General features: G+C 44.7%; 2 protein-coding genes across 2 annotated transcripts; one reads left to right on the top strand and one right to left on the bottom strand.

Moving 5' to 3' along the window:
* Positions 1 to 52: 52 nt before the first annotated feature.
* On the top strand, positions 53 to 1847 carry ciao1 (cytosolic iron-sulfur assembly component 1). Its single transcript, XM_079556661.1, has 7 exons — positions 53 to 448; positions 559 to 707; positions 779 to 890; positions 981 to 1069; positions 1144 to 1345; positions 1432 to 1501; positions 1613 to 1847. Exons 1-7 carry the CDS (start codon positions 310 to 312, stop codon positions 1842 to 1844), a joined length of 993 nt encoding a protein of 330 aa, XP_079412787.1. The 5' UTR covers positions 53 to 309; the 3' UTR covers positions 1845 to 1847.
* A 715-nt stretch (positions 1848 to 2562) lies between these two features.
* Positions 2563 to 15737, bottom strand: snrnp200 (small nuclear ribonucleoprotein 200 (U5)). Its single transcript, XM_079577724.1, has 44 exons — positions 15475 to 15737; positions 15151 to 15314; positions 14633 to 14804; positions 14363 to 14555; positions 14233 to 14288; positions 14059 to 14157; positions 13802 to 13954; positions 13607 to 13706; positions 13381 to 13517; positions 13230 to 13307; positions 12974 to 13147; positions 12735 to 12872; positions 12485 to 12640; positions 12215 to 12385; positions 11932 to 12125; positions 11703 to 11826; positions 11471 to 11620; positions 11152 to 11394; positions 10887 to 11075; positions 10593 to 10790; positions 10356 to 10508; positions 10182 to 10262; positions 10026 to 10109; positions 9844 to 9950; positions 9640 to 9758; positions 9409 to 9563; positions 9145 to 9334; positions 8898 to 9071; positions 8650 to 8810; positions 8340 to 8567; positions 8062 to 8253; positions 7755 to 7933; positions 7521 to 7672; positions 7328 to 7436; positions 7146 to 7254; positions 6028 to 6217; positions 5689 to 5853; positions 5482 to 5603; positions 4613 to 4756; positions 4364 to 4540; positions 3275 to 3435; positions 3115 to 3196; positions 2946 to 3038; positions 2563 to 2861 (listed from the first exon to the last, which is right to left on the bottom strand). The coding sequence occupies exons 1-44, from the start codon at positions 15517 to 15519 to the stop codon at positions 2712 to 2714; spliced, it is 6411 nt and encodes a 2136-aa protein (XP_079433850.1). The 5' UTR covers positions 15520 to 15737; the 3' UTR covers positions 2563 to 2711.
* Positions 15738 to 19182: the final 3445 nt, after the last annotated feature.

Genomic DNA, 19182 nt, shown 5'->3' with positions numbered 1-19182 from the left:
AAAACACTTTGTAGCCAAAGTACATTCTCCCATAATGCTTTGCGTCTTTGAAAGTAAAGATGGCGGCATCTCTGTAGTGCAGTAGTTTTTGTTTCACTTTACTATGTTGAGTTTTATTGTTTGATCTGTGGTGTCAGTTATCGTTTATGGATGTTGTATTATTCTCGTGCTTCGATGTGTTAATGTTTGATTAAACACGTGACATATTTGGGTTGAGTCGCAGCAACAAGCTCTCGCTTGGCGTAGTCTTCACTAACGAAGACATCCGTGTTATTTCCTTGTCATAAAAGCTAGATCATTTTTAGGATCATGAAGGAGGCGTTGTCTTTGGTCCAGAGGCTGAGCGCACACCCTGACTCTCGGTGTTGGTTCGTGAGTTGGAGCCCAAACGGGACGCTGTTTGCCTCATGTGGAGGGGACAAGGCCATCCGGATATGGGGTCGAGAAGGTGAGGCATGCCACCACACGTAAAACTACTTACTCACAAATACTGACATGCGATATAGTAATGTAGTAAGTGTTTTAGATCGTAATAACACGTTAATAAATGTGTTTCAGGTGACACGTGGATATGCAAGAGTGTACTTGAGGATGGACATCAGCGCACTGTGAGGAAAGTTGCCTGGTCCCCCTGCGGAAATTATTTGGCCTCTGCCAGCTTCGATGCCACCACCTGCATATGGAAAAAGAAGAACGATGAATTTGAGGTATACAGTTTGATTAAAATCATTTCCTTGTGTTTGTTTATGTAAATTAGTTCACATGTTACCTGTCATAGAGTCTGACTGTCCTGGAAGGTCATGAGAACGAGGTTAAATGTGTGGCCTGGGCCCCCTCAGGGAATCTGCTGGCCACATGTAGCAGAGACAAGAGTGTCTGGGTTTGGGAAGGTTTGTGTCTCCAACATTATGTTAAAAAAAAAAAAAAAAGTATTGTTTTTGTAAGGTTTCTCCTATTTCTATTTTCTAATTAATGTGTAGTTGATGAAGAAGATGAGTACGAGTGTGTGACTGTTGTCAACTCCCACACGCAAGACGTCAAGCATGTTGTGTGGCACCCTACACTGGAAGTATGTCTTGTAAATCCAGATTTAGTGCAGCAAATGGCAAATTAAAACCACATGTTTTGTTCAAATTTGAGCAGCTTTTAGCATCAGCGAGCTATGACAACAACATCTGTATCTATAAAGAGGATGATGATGACTGGGAGTGCCGGGTCACGTTACAAGGACACACATCCACAGTCTGGGGTCTGGCCTTCGACGCCACTGGAAAGAGACTTGCCTCCTGCAGTGATGACCGCACTGTAAAGATCTGGAAAGACTGCTCCCCTGAGGATGGACAGGGTGAATTTTCAACTTAGTCATCCAGTCTTTAAAAGGCTGTTAGTGTAATAGATCTAATGTTGCTGTCTCAAATCCTCTCTCAACAGGAGACATATCTTGGAAATGTGTTTGCACTTTGTCTGGGTACCATGGTCGAACAGTCTATGACATTTCCTGGTATGAAAAAATGTCTAAATAAGTAAATGTGTTTTTGAGTGTCTAGAAAAGCGCAATACAAATAACATGTATTATTAAAATACCACAGTATAATCTTCTGTATCTGTTTAGGTGTCGTCTGACCGGAGCCCTGGCAACTGCCTGCGGTGACGATGGTGTAAGAATATTTCGAGAAGATGAAACGGCTGATCCAGAGCAGCCTGTGTTCTCATTGGCTGCTCAGGTGACCAAAGCTCATGATCAAGACGTGAACTGTGTCGCCTGGAACCCGAAGGAGGCAGGACTTCTGGCCTCCTGCAGTGATAACGGAGATATCGCCATTTGGAGGTTTCAGGAGAACTGAGCATTTATGTAAGGGATAATGCACAATGAAGTGTCCATTATCAGAAATAACTGGACAATACGGAGGCGTGAACGTCCAGTTATTCTGATAACGGAGTGCATTATCCCGCTTATACCATGGTCCTGCCAACTGAAGCTGTTCATTGGGGCCTGTTTGCTTATTATTTGGGCGGGAGTAATTTCACTTTTTAATCAGTTTTACCTGAAAGTAGTTCCAGCTCAGTTGTTTATCGTTACAATGGAAACATAGAATGTGATTTAACGGCTGCTGGGCTAGGTGTATATTATCACTTTTTAACGGACACCTTCCAGCCAATCAGAATCCAGTATTCACCCAGACCATGGTATAAGCCTGAGATAACATGTTAAAATGCCAGCAGCCAGAGATTATACCGCAGTGGCTTGTGTTTGTCAGAAGTGAGGATCCTGCAGCATTAAATTAAACATAGTTGAGACTAATTATGCTCGCAAAGACGCTTTTAGGGACCAGATTGCGATAATAAAATAAAGCTTTAGAGTTTAGTCATTTGTAATGTTTTGCCCATGTTAAACTGCTACTTTTGAGAAGGAAAAAAATGATGCCAAATGTTCATTGTCATTTCTGTTTATTACAAAATATTTTTGACAGTACACCATTAAAAATGACTTGGAAAAGAAATCTGGAAATCTTTTCTTTTGCAAGCAAATAAGATAAAGAAACCTTTATGGGAGAAACTTGATGAATTATCTTAAAAATAGTTCAAACATTAAAAATAATAATCCAGGGGTTTATTATGATGATCTAAACAGAAAAGAGCACAAGTACTGCAAAAGATACATGCCTGACAGGTTTATCTACACTAGTGACTAAGAAACGTGTAATTCACATTTAGTCCGAGTCACTTTCTCCTTCGCTCTCTGCCTCTTTCACATCCGCACTGAACTTGTACTCCTGGTCACAGCCCATATACGCGTCGCTCATGAAGTACAGTGTGTAGTTGTGAACGCCCATAGCTGGAGCTACAAAGTCCAACTTGACCTAAGATTGACAAAACCAAGACATAAGGACATGGGTTTGTTATGAAGAAGTACAAATGGCAAAATTATAAACATGGAAACTGACCTTTGCTTTCTGCTGCAGAGTCAACCTCTTAATAGAAATGAGGCTGTTAGACTTGGGGTCTCCAATGACCACCCACCAGCCTTCCTCACGTTTCTAAAGGACATGATTTAAGTTCAGACGCGACTCAAGCTACCAAAATACCGTGTAACCAATGTAGTTCAGCACTGACCTGAGGGAAGAGCGGGGCAATAACCGGTCCAGTCACCTCCTCTTCTCTTTCCAGCTGAACTTGAACCAAGACTGGACTGCCACTGTAAAAAGTAAAAGTTTAAAAATCACAAGAACAGCACACTCTGGTTCAGATTCACTGGTGTATTTGCCAGTGATACCTCTTAATGTTGTCCTTTTCAGCCACTTCATAGGAAAGCTCAATGTTGGGATAGCGATTGCAGAAACGCGCAACATCTGTCATCTGTCCGTCTGTCAGCTGCAGGAGAGCGGTACGATCATCATCCTCCATCTCCATAATGTCAAAGATGCTCTCCACGCCCTTAAGGAAACAAAAGCCAGTTAGACAAAACAAATAAGAGTAAGTAAGATCCACACAATTGGAGGAACTGTTCAGGAATTACAGGCTCTTAAAATGAAGTTGACTCCTTTGCAGGGAGCCGATATTGAACATTGGCTGAAACTCATTAGGAATTGTTTCAGGAAAGTATTTGGGGAATGTCTATGGGTTCCACAATTCTGTATGTCACTGCCCACATCTTAACTATTAAAAGTGGACATTTTTCATAGGCGAAATATGCTTTAGCTTCTGTCTATTCCATTTCAGACTTTATATTTTGTTTCTCTATTGCATGAAAAATATCTGAATAAATACAAACGTATAAAGAACATTAATAAGCGTCATCTGTACAGGGTTAGTGTACATGTTGTTGACATCCACAATTACATAAACCCAGTACAGATGACCGCTTAAAGTGATATTTCAGGCCTCATTTCCTAGTCATACAGAGTGTTGCTGATTTCTGGAGATATTTTTTTGTAATTCATGCAGTCTTTGTATTTGAAGAGTTTCGTGGCGCTAGGCTAGTGCAAGGCTAGCGCGTTTCTACGGTAACAGCTAGCCTGCATTAAAAAACAGTCTGACCCGCTCCACAGTGCACCTGAGGCAAATCCCTTATAACGGCAGACTAACGATATAAATATCTGTGTTGATTGAATAATTTTAACCATTTTGCATTTATAAGAACTTATATTTGAGCAGCATCAGCTTTGTGGTTGTATAGCTACACAGCAGCGGAGTGATCTGCTAGAAAATAGTCCCTCAAAATGCGATCATTCATGTGATGCATGAATAATTGATTAATGACTAAGCCTGAATACTTTCACTGTCCAAATATTTATGGACCTGAATCATCTATAACATGATGATGAAAATATGCCTCAATTACAGAAATATAAAATCCATGTACCTTGTCAGTGCAGCGTTTGATGTGCTCCGAGGTGAAGAAGGGCAGCTGTTTGAGGTACGAGTCCTTGGACCACATGGCCTGTGTCACCATTTGGGCCAATTCCATGGCAGCCAGGGCGGGACTCAACCACCCGTTACTGGACAGTACGTCCACACAGGCCTGAATGAGACGAACGGCCTACAACACAGCAAATAAACGTTACTGAATTAGAACATATGGATTTACCATAAACGGCAGCTTTAAACAGACCTTGCTCAGGATGTCCTCTGTGTCTGACTGCAGCTCTGCACTCAGCTGCATCCTCGACAGATGAGCCTGAAGCAGCAGGTTCGTCTTCACGTGTGGGTCGTTGAACTTGGGGTTATTCAGTTTGTGAGGCACTTTCTGAGCCAGCTGTGACAGAACAACATGTTTAGAATACGATATAAATATGCAGCATGTAAAAGCTAACAGAATATGTACGTTTGTTTACAACACACATTTATCGAAGATCTATAATATCTATAACTAGCGGCACAATATATGCAATATTCATATCACAAAAAGCCACAGTATTCTTCTAAGTGAGAAAATAGAAAAAAAAAAGCTAACAGATCACGACAAAAAGGCATAGGAACTGAAAAATGTGCCCTCGCTCAGTTTTAGTGATGATTCTTTTCCTATTTATTTAAAGCAGAACTCAGTAACTCGTGCCCCTAGAGGCCATAAGCGCAACTGCAGGTGTTGTAGCATGTTGCGTTTTTTACTCATTAATTGTCCGTGAGAGAAAATACTACGCCGACAGAAAAGACAAAGGGAGAGAGGGATATTGTACATCCAATTACATAATGGAGATAATTTTTTTCACTCAAACTTGGCTGTAAATACTGTTTAAGTGGCGCTAGCCGCAGTTAGCTTTGCCCGTTAGCCTGTTAGTTTCTTCTTCGTGATTCCAGTCATGATTCCAGGAAAGTTTTCTGGCCAGAGATACTAGGGGGAGATGAAAGACCCCCCAATCATCCTAGCAAGTTACTTAGGTCTTCTTTAAGAGCCGTTTTAATTTTATAACAATATTCAAGACTATTTTTTATGCAGCCTTATCTTTAATACGCTTAATAATCAAATAACATGTTCAGTACCTGTCTGAGAAGTGTATCTTCATGGTGCCTTATTGGAATGTGTTTGTATTCAGCAGCATTAGAGATGATCTCAATCAGCCCTCGGATCTTCGTTTTAGCGTTGAGAGACATACTGAACAGCTCTGTTAGACAAAAACAAGAGACACAATTCAAAAGACTCTTCCCAATAGGGCGTAATAATGAGCAGGTGTTTGCTTTTGGACTCACCGATTGTGGTGTAGTTGATGTAGTAGTAGGCAGCGATCATGCCCAGGTTCAGGGGGGCCACGTCCATCTCGTCCTCAATGCTGATACACTTGGACTGCTCCAGGTCATGAAGCGTGTTCTCCACCAACTCAGACAGGTGGTCCGACAGGTGACGATGGGACATGCCTAAAAATAAACAACAATTTAAGATCCTTGGAATAGTATACTCCGAATCAGAAGCCTTACTACTCTGTCCTGTCATTTTGTCTATTGACGTTTCATTTCTTGAAATTTCTGAAGCATTTCTCAACATATTCTGCATAACGGTGTAGATTATTCATAGGTGCTTTTGTGGCTGACCTTGCAGATTGTAGTAGTTGGGGTTCTGGGTCATGCGGCGGTAGAGGAATGTCCAGGTCAGGTAGTCCACCGCGTCCTGCTTGTTCTCCACTGTCTTTGTGACGATTTCAGCGTTGAAGTGGTCGTGGAGGCAGTGGTCCAAGTGAGACTCCACTGGCAGAGGCTCATACAGGAACTTCTTGAAGAAGTCCTATCAATAAAAGCAAACATTATAGACAACAGTGCTTATTCTAGTGACAAAAAGGCAATGAATAACTGACAAAAAAAGCAATGAAAAAGTGACAAAAAAGCAATTAATAACTGACAAAATAGCAATGAATAACTGACAATAAAGCGACGAATAACTGACGATAAAGCGACGAATAACTGACAATAAAGCGATGAATAACTGACAAAAAGGCGATGAATAACTGACAATAAACCGACGAATAACTGACAAAAAAGCGTCAAATAACTGACGATAAAGTGACGAATAACTGACAATAAAGCGACGTATAACTGACAAAAAGGAGATGAATAACTGACAATAAACCGACGAATAACTGACAAAAAAGCGTCAAATAACTGACAATAAAGCGACAAATAACTGACAAAAAAGCGTCAAATAACTGACGATAAAGCGACGAATAACTGACAAAAAGGCGATGAATAACTGACAATAAAGCGACGAATAACTGACAATAAAGCGACGAATAACTGACAATAAAGCGACGAATAACTGAAAATAAAGTGACGAATAACTGACGATAAAGTGACGAATAACTGACGATAAAGCGACGAATAACTGACAATAAAGTGACGAATAACTGACGATAAAGCGACGAATAACTGACAATAAAGCGACGAATAACTGACAAAAAGGCGATGAATAACTGACAATAAAGCGACGAATAACTGACACAAAAGCGTCAAATAACTGACAAAAAAGCGACGAATAACTGACAAAAAAGCAATGAATAAGTGACAAAAAAGCAACAAATAAAAAAAGGCGAAAAAAGCAATGAAGGAAAATGTCAAAAAAGGTGATGGTTTTTATGATTAAAAAAATAACATGTCAGTATCAGGAATGAATAGGGAGGCATTGCATACTTCCTCAATCCACAGTAAAGAGTCTGTACCTTCTTTGAGCCCTGGCACATGATGACACAACGGCCTTCATCATCCAACATCGGTCTGTTCGCTTTGCCCACCATTTGGAGGATGTCATATATGGGGTAGTCCACATAGCTAACAGAATTTACATTATACAATTAGAAAAAGAATGCAGAAACTACTGTGTGCGAAGAACAAGGCCACTTACGAGTTGATTTTGCCATTGTAGTACTGAGTGTCCATGACGATGACCAGATGGGCGGAGATGTTAATGCCCCAGCACAGTGAGCGAGAGGACACCACGACCTGCACCGCACCTTTGAACAGAAACACTCCCAACAATAAGTATCAAAGCTATGGAGGATCGAGGGCAACAAGTGCAGAGGAGTGGTGAGCCATACCGGAGTTAAAAAGCTGCTCGACTATTTTGCGCTCCGTGGCAGACAAGCCTTCGTGCAGGTATCCCACACCATTAGCCAAAGTCTCTTTCAGCGTGGCGTCATTGATTTTCTCCAGGAACGGTGCCAGGTCTTTCTCGTTGCAATGCAGAAACCTAAAAAAACAACAAAAAAAACTCAATTTTTTAGCTCTTTTCCCCATGCAGATGAATTGAACACTGATAGGAAAAGACTTACCTCTGAGGGACCACATCGGCAGCGCAGAAGGTGAGGATGTCGATAGCGGTGAGGCGGGTCTGTCGACGGGACGGCACAAACACTACAGCGGGTTTCGAGGGCGAGTGCTTCATGATGGCGTGGTACACGGGCTTAGCCATGGACAGGAGGCGGGTCTGCGTGTGACTCACATTGAAGCCCTAAACAAACAATGAAAAAAAGACAACAAATGGAATTACTTAATGTGTTAACTCTAGTTTCTGAGCATTATAAAAGCATATAAAAACTAGAACAATTTCGAGTCCACAGTCGCCACTTCCTCACTGACCTGAATGTGCAGCTCCAGTGGCACTGGTCTGACGTTGGGATGGAAGTTGAACGTTGCTGTGGTGCTGCAGCCGAGCCAGTGCGCCACATCTTTGGCATTGGACAAAGAGGAACTCAGCGCGACGATACGAATGGGACGCTCGATCTGAGAGGAGATGTATCTCATTCTGGAGCAGATGACCTCGAGCACAGGCTGAAAGAGGAAAAGTTTAACATTTAAAGATTTATTTTAGATGTGGGTTCATCAATAGTAGTTTCAAAATGTCAGTGTAAACTCACCCCATTTTCTCCTCCAATCAGGTGTGTTTCGTCGACAATGAAGAGGCTGACGTTTTGGACATTCTTCCTCTGTTTCCAGCGGCGGGACAGGATATCCCACTTGTCTGGAGTACTGACAATAATGTCTCCTTTCCCCAGAAGCTTCAGGTCTGTGCTCGTCTCTCCCGTGAGGAGCACCACCTTTTTGTTCAGGATGTCTTGAAACTTTTGGTGCCAGTCAACAAACACCTAATAAAATCAAGAAAGGTATGTCAACCAACACAAACACAAATATTTAGAGTTTAATGTAGTTTTCATCATTATTTCTTACTTGTTCAGCCAGTGCCTCCATAGGTGTGATATAGACACAGCGGCCCTCAGCGTTGTGTAGGAGCATTCTCAAGATGGCAAATTCAGCACAAATGGTCTTGCCGCTCCCAGTTGGGGCTCCCACAAACACATTATCATCACTGTTGTAGATGGCATTGAAAACTAATAAAATAAAACAAAAACAAAAAAGAGTATATTGAGCACGTGAAGTGAACGCTTATCACAGAAAGAGCTTATTTAAATGTGTACCTTGAGTTTGAATGGGGTTGAAGAATGGGAACTTGTTCTGGTACAGAGCCTCGAAGGCAGAGTTCCTGAGGGCAGTGACGGGCAGCGGCTGCAGGTCCAGCAGCTCTGTGGGAGGAGGGTACTTCTCTGGAAGGATCAGGTGACGGAAGGAGACAGGCAGCTGAGTCTCACAGGCTACAGATGGACAGATAGTCATTAAATATGTAACAGAAACCACATGAAACATCTTTATATATAAAACACTTACAGAGCCAGCGGTCTGAGAGCACTCGGATGAAATATTGTGGAGGCAGAGGCTCAAACACCGGGACGAAAAATGTCACGAGGTGTTCGTCCTGGGCGTATTTGGATTTGAGCAGGAAGTATTCGTGATGCAGGATGACTTCACTGTCCACATCCTCAACCAGGATCCAGAAAGCCTCGGATGTTGCGTGAATCTAGGGAAGAATATCATTATTGTAAAACAGGATTCTTAGAAAGCAGACACAGTCTAAAATACTCAAATACTGACCTTGTCGTCCCACTGAAAGTCTGGAGTAACCGTGAGCTCCACCTTCAGTGTGGAGCGAGTGATGGGCTGCAAATGAACAGCCAAGTCCAGTTTAGGAAACTGGTGCACATATTTGTGAATGGTCTTCCCCATTTTAGGCATTCGGATGAGCTCACCTGAAGGTAAATTGTAAACTGTTAACAGAACTCCAGACTTAAATATAGAAGTATTCAGTTTGTGATAGAAACTAACCAATTTCATTGTGGTTGAGATCATACAGACGCTCAAAGGGGAAGTTTTTCTTTTCAATCTTTTTGATCACTTCCTCTGGAAGCTTTCTGAACTGTCTCAATGGAGACATTGACTGCCACCTATGATATAAAATGTACACTGAAATAACCAGTATTGCTTTAAAGAATGTGCAGTGTAGAAATGAAAGCATTAAATAAACCATACATTCTTTTGTCAATCATCTTGCAAAGGTTCATCGTCTTGTCACTGAGTTGGGCCCAGCCTCTGTTCAGAACAATCTCAAAAATGGCCCGCATAAGTCTGCCAGCGCTCTGAAAGAATAAAGAGTCATAAGAGGCGCTGTACAGCTTCCTGTCATGTTGTATGTCTGCACTGCGCGTTCATACCTGTGTAACATAGACCATGTCTGCCATAAGTGCAAAACCCTCCAGTTTGAGCTGAGAGATGTACGCTTGGAGCAGCACATTAATCTGTGAACAAAATAAGTGGTTTAGCTTTGACAAAAACAATGTTGTTTTAAGAAATGCAGATTTGTTCAACACCTTTGCACTTGGTTCTTCAATGCTTTCCTTTACTGGGATGGGGACACGCTCCAGCAACTTCTGAAGCTCCAACTTCTCCTCCTTAAGCACAAACACATGGATGCATTTACAAATGCTGCATTTTGTTGCCTTCATTTAGCTTGTGTTTATCATTATTATTACACTATTCTTTACCTCTCTGACTGTGATGTTCCTGAACTCAGAGGAAAGGGAAAAGACCCGGAAGAGTTCAATCTCACTCAAAGTGGGCTTCAGCAGCTGATTGTACGTCTGAATTGAGTCATGTGTGATGTAGAAGTGACTCGCGATGCGGCCCAGATCGGTGACCTTAAGGAAAAGAGATACTTTATATTATGCCATATTAAAGGTTCCATCTAATGTATATCTAATTCAAAGAAATGGACAATAAACCTGGAAAGAGCCCGTCCTCTTGTCATATTTAACCAGGTTGTTTTTGTCCAGGACATTGGCTGCAGTGTGTATGAGGTCAGTCCTGCGGCGCTCCAGGAGCGGGTCTATGCTCTTGTCATCATGGGAAACTCCATACAGAGTGGGGTTACGGAGCATTCGTACATACAAGTATGTGTAACCAAGCCAGTTCACGGCATCCTGAAACAAATCACAGTGTATAATGTGAATGACAGTATTCCAATAATCTAATATTAGTAATCATTGCGGAGAGGCTGTATAATATTATTTACTTACCTTGACATTTTGCACATTGCCAAGTACAATTTCAGCATTGAGCATGTCAGGCAGCTTTGCCACCATTTGACTCTCAATGGGCAGCTGCTGGTTCAGCAAAGACAGATAATACTGCAGTTCTCCGTGGGATGTGATCAGAATTCCCTCTCCCTTTGTGTCATACTGAGGACGTCCCGCTCGACCAAGCATCTGAAAGTGTGATTGATTAAGTTTATGTTAAATGCAGGCAATAGAGCATTGTTCACATGAACCAAGTCTGACTCACCTGTAAAATGTCGAGTGCTCCGAGCTCCGTCCACCTGCCCTTCTCAGGGCTGTACACCTGAGTGCCTTTGATGATGACGGTGTGAGCGGGCAAGTTGACACCCCAGGCCAGAGTGGCTGTAGACACCAGCACCTGGATGTGACGATCAGCAAACAAATCCTCCACCAGGGTACGGTCCACTCGAGTCATACCGGCATGATGAATCGCAAAGCCGTAAGGCAGCAAATCCTTCAGCTCAAGGTTCTGAACAAAACATTACAGGTTTGAGGTACTAGGACTGAAATACACAGAAATACACGGCATAACTTTAGTTACTCACTTTACACTGTTCAGCCTCAGTTCTCAACACTTCAGTAGAAGCTGAACCCTCCCTGAGGAAGAGACCCAGAGTGTCCTTCTCTAAACACATGTCCCTTATTGCCCTGGCAGTTTTCCCAGTCTCCTTCCTCGAGTGCACAAATACCAGCACCTGTTGAGGACATGGCATTGTTTACAATTCAGCGAGTCAAAAAATAAAAAGCCGAATTATGTTTAAATATGAAAACACACACCTGATTCTTTCCAGCATGCTCCATAATCTTTTCATAAACAATCTCATTCATAATCTGGAAACGCTTTATAGCCTTTTTCTCTGTGATTCCAACATAGGTCTGCTCCAGGGGCACAGGCCGGAAACTTGGGAAGATTTCACACAGTTAGACATTTTAAACCAAACATTTGTACAATACCTTTATACCTCTGGTCAATTGCTTAGTTGAAAGCAGGTTATCATAGTAATACCTGTTGTCGAAATAGAAGAGGCCTTTGGCAGGGTCCACACGCAGACATGTGGCCACATCCTCGTAGTTTGGCAATGTGGCACTGAGTCCAATCAGACGCACATCTTCCTGAGTCAGCTCCACATTACGAATGGTTCTCGCGATAAGAGACTCCAAAACAGGCCCTCGGTCGTCATGCAGCAGGTGGATTTCATCCTGCACATACAGTATATGTTTTAAACAAACAGCACAAAGACATACTATTCACCAAGTATTATTATTTTCATCAAGCCACATATACTCACAATGATAATCAGGCGCACGAGCTGGGTATAAGTGCGCTCTCCACCTTTCCTTGTTATAATGTCCCATTTCTCAGGGGTGCACACAATGATTTGAGTGGCATTGATCTCCTCTTTACACAGTTGGTGGTCTCCCGTCAGCTCTGACACTGTGATGCCATAACTTGCCAAGCGCTGGAAATGATCAGTTTTTAACAATTAATTTAGCATAAAACAATTTAACACTTTCTCCTGCAGCTCAAAAGAATAATAAATAATAATAATAATAATCACCTTGCCAAAACTTCCCACCATTTCTTGTACCAAAGAGCGCATTGGAGCGATGTAAATTATTTTGAAATCATCTACATTAATGGTCCCGTCAACGTTGATATGTTTTCCGATTTCTCTCAACATGGCCATCAGAGCTACGTTTGTCTTACCAGCTCCCTAGAAACAAAAAAGGTACATTTTATTAATAAATATCGCTTACCATTCATTTTTATTGTGATGCATCTATAATGAGTCAGTAGAATTTACTTACTGTAGGAGCACACACGAGAAGGTTCTCATCACTGTCCATGGTGGTCTTGAACAGCTTGCTCTGGATGCGGTTGAGGTTTTTGAATCCCTCAAACCCAGCCTGAGCGTATTTGGGCAATTTGTCAATGGCAACCAGAGTCTAAAGGGAGGAAGGAGGGAGGATGACTTACAGTCATGAAAAATATTCAGCAAAAAGTTTAATAGGAAACATGTTGTGTTTTTTTTCAAGGGAAAACCAACCTCATCATCAGAAAAAGGCTTTGGTTTGAGGGCTGGCACATGCACTTCTTCATAGCCTTTGCGCTGTTTGCGAAATGAACCATCTGGAAGCTGACAGCGCTTGTTTGCCATAAAGTGACTTCCTTGTGTGAAAGCCAGGTCATCCAAGTCTAGTAACTGTCGAGGGGCGATCGACTGCAGAACAAAGAGGGTGTAAGCACATTGCTTTCATAGGTTGTGTAGATCACAATGAAGCAGCTTTAAGCACATAAGTCACCTCTCCATGGTCAACGTCCATCGCCTCCAAGTCATCAACACGGGACTTTCTGACCCTTTCTCTGCGAGATCGCTCCTCCTAAAAAGAAAGATTATGAGGTTACAAACCTAAAAAGCAATGTGTGCTTTTAAAATATCAAACAAAACATTACCCGAATAATATCCTCCTTCTCGGTCTCCTGCAGCTGATAAAGGATTTTTGACAACTCCTGATCTGACTCCATCTTTCCAATGATGCGTTCTTTTTCTGCCTCACTCTGTGCACTTGCCAGCATGGTACAATACTGAACTGTGTGTCAAAGAAGATATTTGAAAGTTTAATTAAGTAGATTTACAAATCAATATATTATGCAAAGTTTTTCTGCAACAGCAACGTACTCATTCGACGATGTTGGCGGAGAACTTTAATGAAATCAAATGTATTAAATCCGAGCAGCAGCACCAGCTGGTTCTCACATTCTCGATCGTCACTGGCCGTCTGAGGCAGAAGGTCACAACATTTCACTCGAATGTCCACACATAGTCGCGAGGTAACAAACATGAAGCAATAGAAATCAAACATGAAAACAATACCTTGAGAATTTCCAGTACTTCATCAGCTTTCTTTTGTGAAACGATGGCATCGTCATAGAAACGACTGAGCTGACGCTGCAGCCAGAAAGCATCGATGTCTCTTGGATGTAGATCCTTTTTCTTGACGGCCATCACATCACCGGTGGCACCAAGCTAAACAAGAAGCATGCTTAATTTATTCCAGGCTATCGTTAAACTATTCCAAGCTGCTACTTCTGATCTATTAGTGTGTTTAATAAATGTATAAAACTACTCACATTTGCTGTAAGAGTGCTGCCAACGTCTGCTTCTTCTCCCTCACTGTCTTCATCTGAATGCTCATCTCGTACCTCACCAAACTGGTCTTCATCACCCTCCTAAATACAAAACAACAGCAAATAATTTAACTCATAATCTATACACGACAACAATAAATTAAAAACAATTTCTACCTCTTCATCAGATTCAAACTGGACATTCACTCCATATGTTTCATCAATGTTCTCATCTAAACAAAGAGGAATTTTAGAAAAAAAAGCCTTAACAACTTCAGTTAAACCACTCAAAGAGGCATAATCTTACCCATATTTTGTAAATCCTTGTCGCCGCCGTAGTCTGTGATCTTCTTTCCGAGATTGACCAGCACATGATAACGTGTGTCATCAGCGGGGCCAAGAAGCTGCTCAACCTCACGCCGCCTTTCCTTGTCCCTCATTTTGTCATTTTTCAACACCGCCAGGACTTCATCTGCGGCTCCACACAGGATGTCTCTTGGCTGCACGGTAAACAGGCACACAAAATGTTACAGACAAAATATAAAAACAAACATAAATTAAATCAAATTAGTCTGACCTGATCGCCAAGAGCAGCATGTATGAAGCTCAGTAGCACTTCGTAGGTCTCTCGCGTTTCTTTGGTTTTAGGCTTGTACACGATTCCCACCATATCATCAATGCCTTCAGAAAGCAGGGTGAAGCCTTTCATTTTATTGATGTCATGTCTGTCTTCATCTCTTTTTCTCCGCCTTATCAGAAAAAACAAACACATCATAGCCAGTGTAAATGCTATAGTTCGGTGGTTCTCAAATGTCGGACTTAGGGGTCGTGTGCATATTTAGACTTACTCATTTCAAATTAAGTAAGTATTTTACTGGGTTGGACATGATTTACACCCAGTTTGCTCCAACCTAGTCCAATTTAGGTTGATTTTAGACCACTTTAGCGCATAATAGGAATTTGATCTTGATCTAGACCTGGTGGTACCTGGACGGTCAAATATTTTCTGAAGTCTGAAGTGTGGCAATTTTGAGAACCACAGCTATAAATATAATTACTGGGCAAAGAAAAGGGTTGTAAATACTGGTTACTGACTTGTCTCGTCTCTCCTCCAGCTTTTGGGGCTTGGTCCTCTGCGATTTATCACCCATTTTGGTCCCCTCCAGCTTCCCCACAAGGGACAGCACCTCTCCCGTGGGCTCATCTCTCCGTGTTCGGTCGATCAGGGACCGATCCGCTTGCAGCACCAAGTTTGAGTTCTTGATTCATTCAAAACAGAACAAGAGGTCAGCGCTAAGCCAAATGCTATGATGTAATTACGTACAGTGAGCTGTTACGTTAAACATTTTGCTATTGTGATACAAGATACACGTTTTGCGCAAGTGTTTAGGTTGTACTTTAATTCCAAAGTGTACTTACGGCTTTGTACTCGTACTGCAAGCTACGAGCAGTTACATCCGCCATGGCTGCGACTTTTGTCTGGTAGCTTTATCTCCGAAAACGCTGCCCGCTAAATACAAACAACGTATGGTTAACTTTTGCTGTAGCGAAGCATCTGATTGAGGAGAAGATGTTTATCCCAATGCTGTTTAGAGTTTTCTTTCTGAAAGTGCGTATCCTTTACGTTACAATGGCAGCGCTAACACGAGCCCACAACAAGCGCCACGGCCGGGATTGTTCACTTCCGGGTTCGTAGGTGGGACGCGGCAAACGCCATGGCGCCATCTACTGTCCTGGCGGCAAATTGAGCCTTATGTAGAAAAAAGATTTTATTTTTTTTAAATGAATGAATGAATGAATAAAACTCCATGAATGAATAAAACAGTCAAATATATAATGCATTGTTTTCACTGATTAAAAAGAGAGAACATATGATTTGACTATTCAATTTAATAGCCTACTCTTTAGAGCCAAGAAGACTGTGTGTAGAACGTAAAGGAGGCCCTATACCAGATTAATTTTTTCTATTAATGGAACATTGTTTTGTCTCTTTTGGCATACTTTAAACTCAGCCCTTTGTGAGAGCATTTGTATCAACATCATAAACTTGCAGGTTAGTTTACTTGCATTTCTGTGATATTGACCCTGAAAAGTGACCACGCAAGTTGCGAAAATTATAGTTACTTAACGTAACTGCAGTTCTTCGAGTGTGGGCGTGCCCACCTACGGGCTTCGCTATGGGTGATCTCTTCTGGCGTAGCCAGGGCACTGAGACAGATAAAAGAATTTACCCGCGCCAATCCAGCCTAGGGCATGGCACATGCCCGCGAAACCTATGGCCTATAAAAGGCCCATGGCCCCAACACTCTCCCTTCTTCGAACCAGCTCAACAGAGGGAGGCGGTCCAGCTGGGCCTGCTGGTAGGTGGGCACGCCCACACTCGAAGAACTGCAGTTACGTTAAGTAACTATAATTTCTTCTTCGTGTGGGCTAAGCCCACCTACGGGCTTCGCTATGGGTGAAAACCGAGGCGAGGGCCGTAGGGATAAATGTACTCCCAGCTGGACAGGCTCGCAAGATTGGCGCGGGAAAAGAGGAGCAAAGCAGCACGTACTCCAGGCACAAGCCACAAGCCCCCACTCATGGTGCTCAAACGACCTCACAAAGGCGTTGGAAGCAGATCCACACCCAGACCCGCAGCAGGCTGGGTCAGCCGATATGAAAAGAAGGCCTAAAAATCCCATTGTCCCCTGGTTTAGGCGACGGGACCCCTGTCCCTGCCTAACACTGAGACGGCCACTGAGTCAGTGCACATATCCATAAGATATGAGCGCACGAAAGTGGATGCTGAGGACCAAGAAGCGGCCTGACAGATGTCACTCACAGTGACTCCTCGACACAACGCCACTGACGTGGAGATCCCACGCGTAGAGTGGGCCCGAACCACAGCAGGTGGAGGGCAGCCACGTGCCTCATAAGCCGCAACAATGCCGCCCCGAATCCAGTGGGCAAGCCGTTGGGACGACAATGGGTTTCCTTGTCCTCTGGCCCCAAAACTGACAAACAACTGGTCCGTCTTGCGAAACCCTGCTGTGCGGTCAATGTAGCAGCGCAAGGCCCTGACGGGGCACAGAAGTGGCAGCCGCGCGTCCTCCTCGGGCGCGTCGGCCGAGGTGGGAAGGGCCCTAATCCGAATCACTCTGGAACGAAAATCCGAGGTAATCACTTTAGGATGGAAGGCTGGATTGGGCCAAAGATGAACCAGTCCCCCATCCTGACTGAACGACATACAGGAGGGGTGAACTGAAAGTGCGCAGAGGTCCCCCACCCTCTTGGTGGAGGACAATGCCAAGAGGAGGGCAGTCTTAAACGACAAAAGGCGGACCTCTGTTTTATCCAAAGGCTCAAAAGGCGGTCCCACCAGGCCATCCAGCACCGTCTGGAGATCCCATGGAGGAACCACCTGCCTAGGGGGTGGCCTCACTCTGCACGCGCCCCGAAGGAAGCGCTTAACCAGTGGGTGACTGCGTGCCGAGTAACGCCCAAAACCCTGGTGGCCTGTCGTAATGGCTGAAGCAAACACCCCCAGGGTGGACGCAGCCCGGCCACTGTCCAAGAGTCCCTGCAGGAACTCGAGGACTCCACCAACAGAACAGGAGCTGGGGTCCAGTTCCTTCTCTTGGCACCAAACAGTGAAAAGCTGCCAGCGGGACCTGTAAGCTTTCACCGTGGAAGGAGCCCTGGCCTGCTGGATAGTGGAAACCACTGCCGGGGGGAGACCTAACTCAGTCAGTTTTCCCCTCTCAGCATCCAGACCATGAGCCTCCTGCCCAAAATTGGGCGGGAGCACAGGGCACCCCCCGCCTGTGACAGTGCATCGGGGGCGTCGGGGAGGGGCCAAGGATCCCTGACCGCCATCTGCACCAAGTCCGGATACCACCTGGCACTGGGGCAGTCTGGGGCCACCAACAAAATGTGAAGGCCCTGCAACCTCACCCTGCGGAGGAGAGAGGAGAGGAGACGGAGCGGTGGGAAGGCATACAGGAGGCCTGTCGGCCATAGCCTGTGAGCCATGGCGTCTACCCCGAGTGGCGGCTCGTCTGACGACCTGAGCGAGAACCAGAGTGGGCACTGTGCGTTTTCTGCACTGGCGAAAAGGTCGGCCACGGGGTGACCGAACCTGTGCCAGATCTGGGACACAATCTCGGGCGATAGGCTCCACTCGTCGCACAGTGGGCCTCCTCGAGACATCCTGTCTGCTCCGACATTGAGAACCCCGGGCACATGGCGTGCTCTCAGGGAGGCCAGGCGGCTGTCCGCCCACAGCAGAATCTCCGCCGCCTTCCGGTGTAGGGGAGGAGATCTGGACCCCCCCTGCCTGTTCAGATAAGCCACAACCGTTGTGTTGTCCGACCTGACCAACACATGTTGTCCCTGTAGACCAGGAAGGAAGTGTAGCAATACATTCTGCACTGCTATCATCTCCATGAGGTTGATGTGAGCTGGCGGCGACTGCCAGGCCCCGCCCACAGCGGATTGGCCGAGAGTCCCGCCCCAGCCGGCGAGCGATGCGTCCGTGAACACCTCCACGTGGTGCACGACACAGCCCATGCGCACTCCCCGTTGGAGTCGACCAGGGGCAAGCCAGAACTCGAGGTCTTCCCGAGCCGCTGGGGAGAGCGAGACCACTGCCCGCCTGTCCCGCCTCGGGTGAAGACGGAGGCGGCAGAACCACCTCTGAAGCCTCCGCATATGCAGGAGCCCCAGGCGCACCACCGGGTGGGCTGCGGCCATCATGCCCAAGACAGATCTCACTCTGTGGGACTGGATCCACGGAGTAGCCATCAGGTTCCGAGCTTGGTCCCGGAGTGTGCTCCGCCTCTCCCTGGAGAGCCGAGCAACCATGTTCTGTGCGTCCAGTTCCAGCCCCAGGTACCTGACCTGTTGGGCCGGGTGGAGAACGCTCTTCTCCAGATTGACCACGAAGCCTAGCTTCGAAATGTGATGAAGGACCATAGCTGTGTGCTCCCTGGCCTCCTGCTGAGAGGACGCGAGCACTAACCAGTCGTCGATGTAGGTCAGGATACGGAGACCTTTGCGACGAAGAGGCTCCAGAGCTGCCTCCACGCATTTGGAAAAGGTGCGTGGGGCGAGGGAGTAACCGAATGGGAGACGGTTGTACTGGAA

Source organism: Gobius niger (genome assembly GCF_951799975.1).
Source record: "Gobius niger genome assembly, chromosome: 1".
Taxonomy (NCBI): domain Eukaryota; kingdom Metazoa; phylum Chordata; class Actinopteri; order Gobiiformes; family Gobiidae; genus Gobius; species Gobius niger.
Note: the sequence above shows the minus strand (reverse complement) of the source record. Positions and strands in the feature narration are given on the sequence as shown.

Coding starts and splice junctions, on each gene's coding strand:
- ciao1 (XM_079556661.1), top strand. CDS start 310: ATGAAGGAGGCGTTGTCTTTGGTCCAGAGGCTGAGCGCACACCCTGAC. Junction 449..558: donor CCGGATATGGGGTCGAGAAG/GTGAGGCATGCC, acceptor AATGTGTTTCAG/GTGACACGTGGATATGCAAG. Junction 891..980: donor GAGTGTCTGGGTTTGGGAAG/GTTTGTGTCTCC, acceptor ATTAATGTGTAG/TTGATGAAGAAGATGAGTAC.
- snrnp200 (XM_079577724.1), bottom strand. CDS start 15,519: ATGGCGGATGTAACTGCTCGTAGCTTGCAGTACGAGTACAAAGCC. Junction 14,289..14,362: donor CAAGGATTTACAAAATATGG/GTAAGATTATGC, acceptor CTCTTTGTTTAG/ATGAGAACATTGATGAAACA. Junction 12,873..12,973: donor AGCCTTTTTCTGATGATGAG/GTTGGTTTTCCC, acceptor TCCTCCCTTTAG/ACTCTGGTTGCCATTGACAA.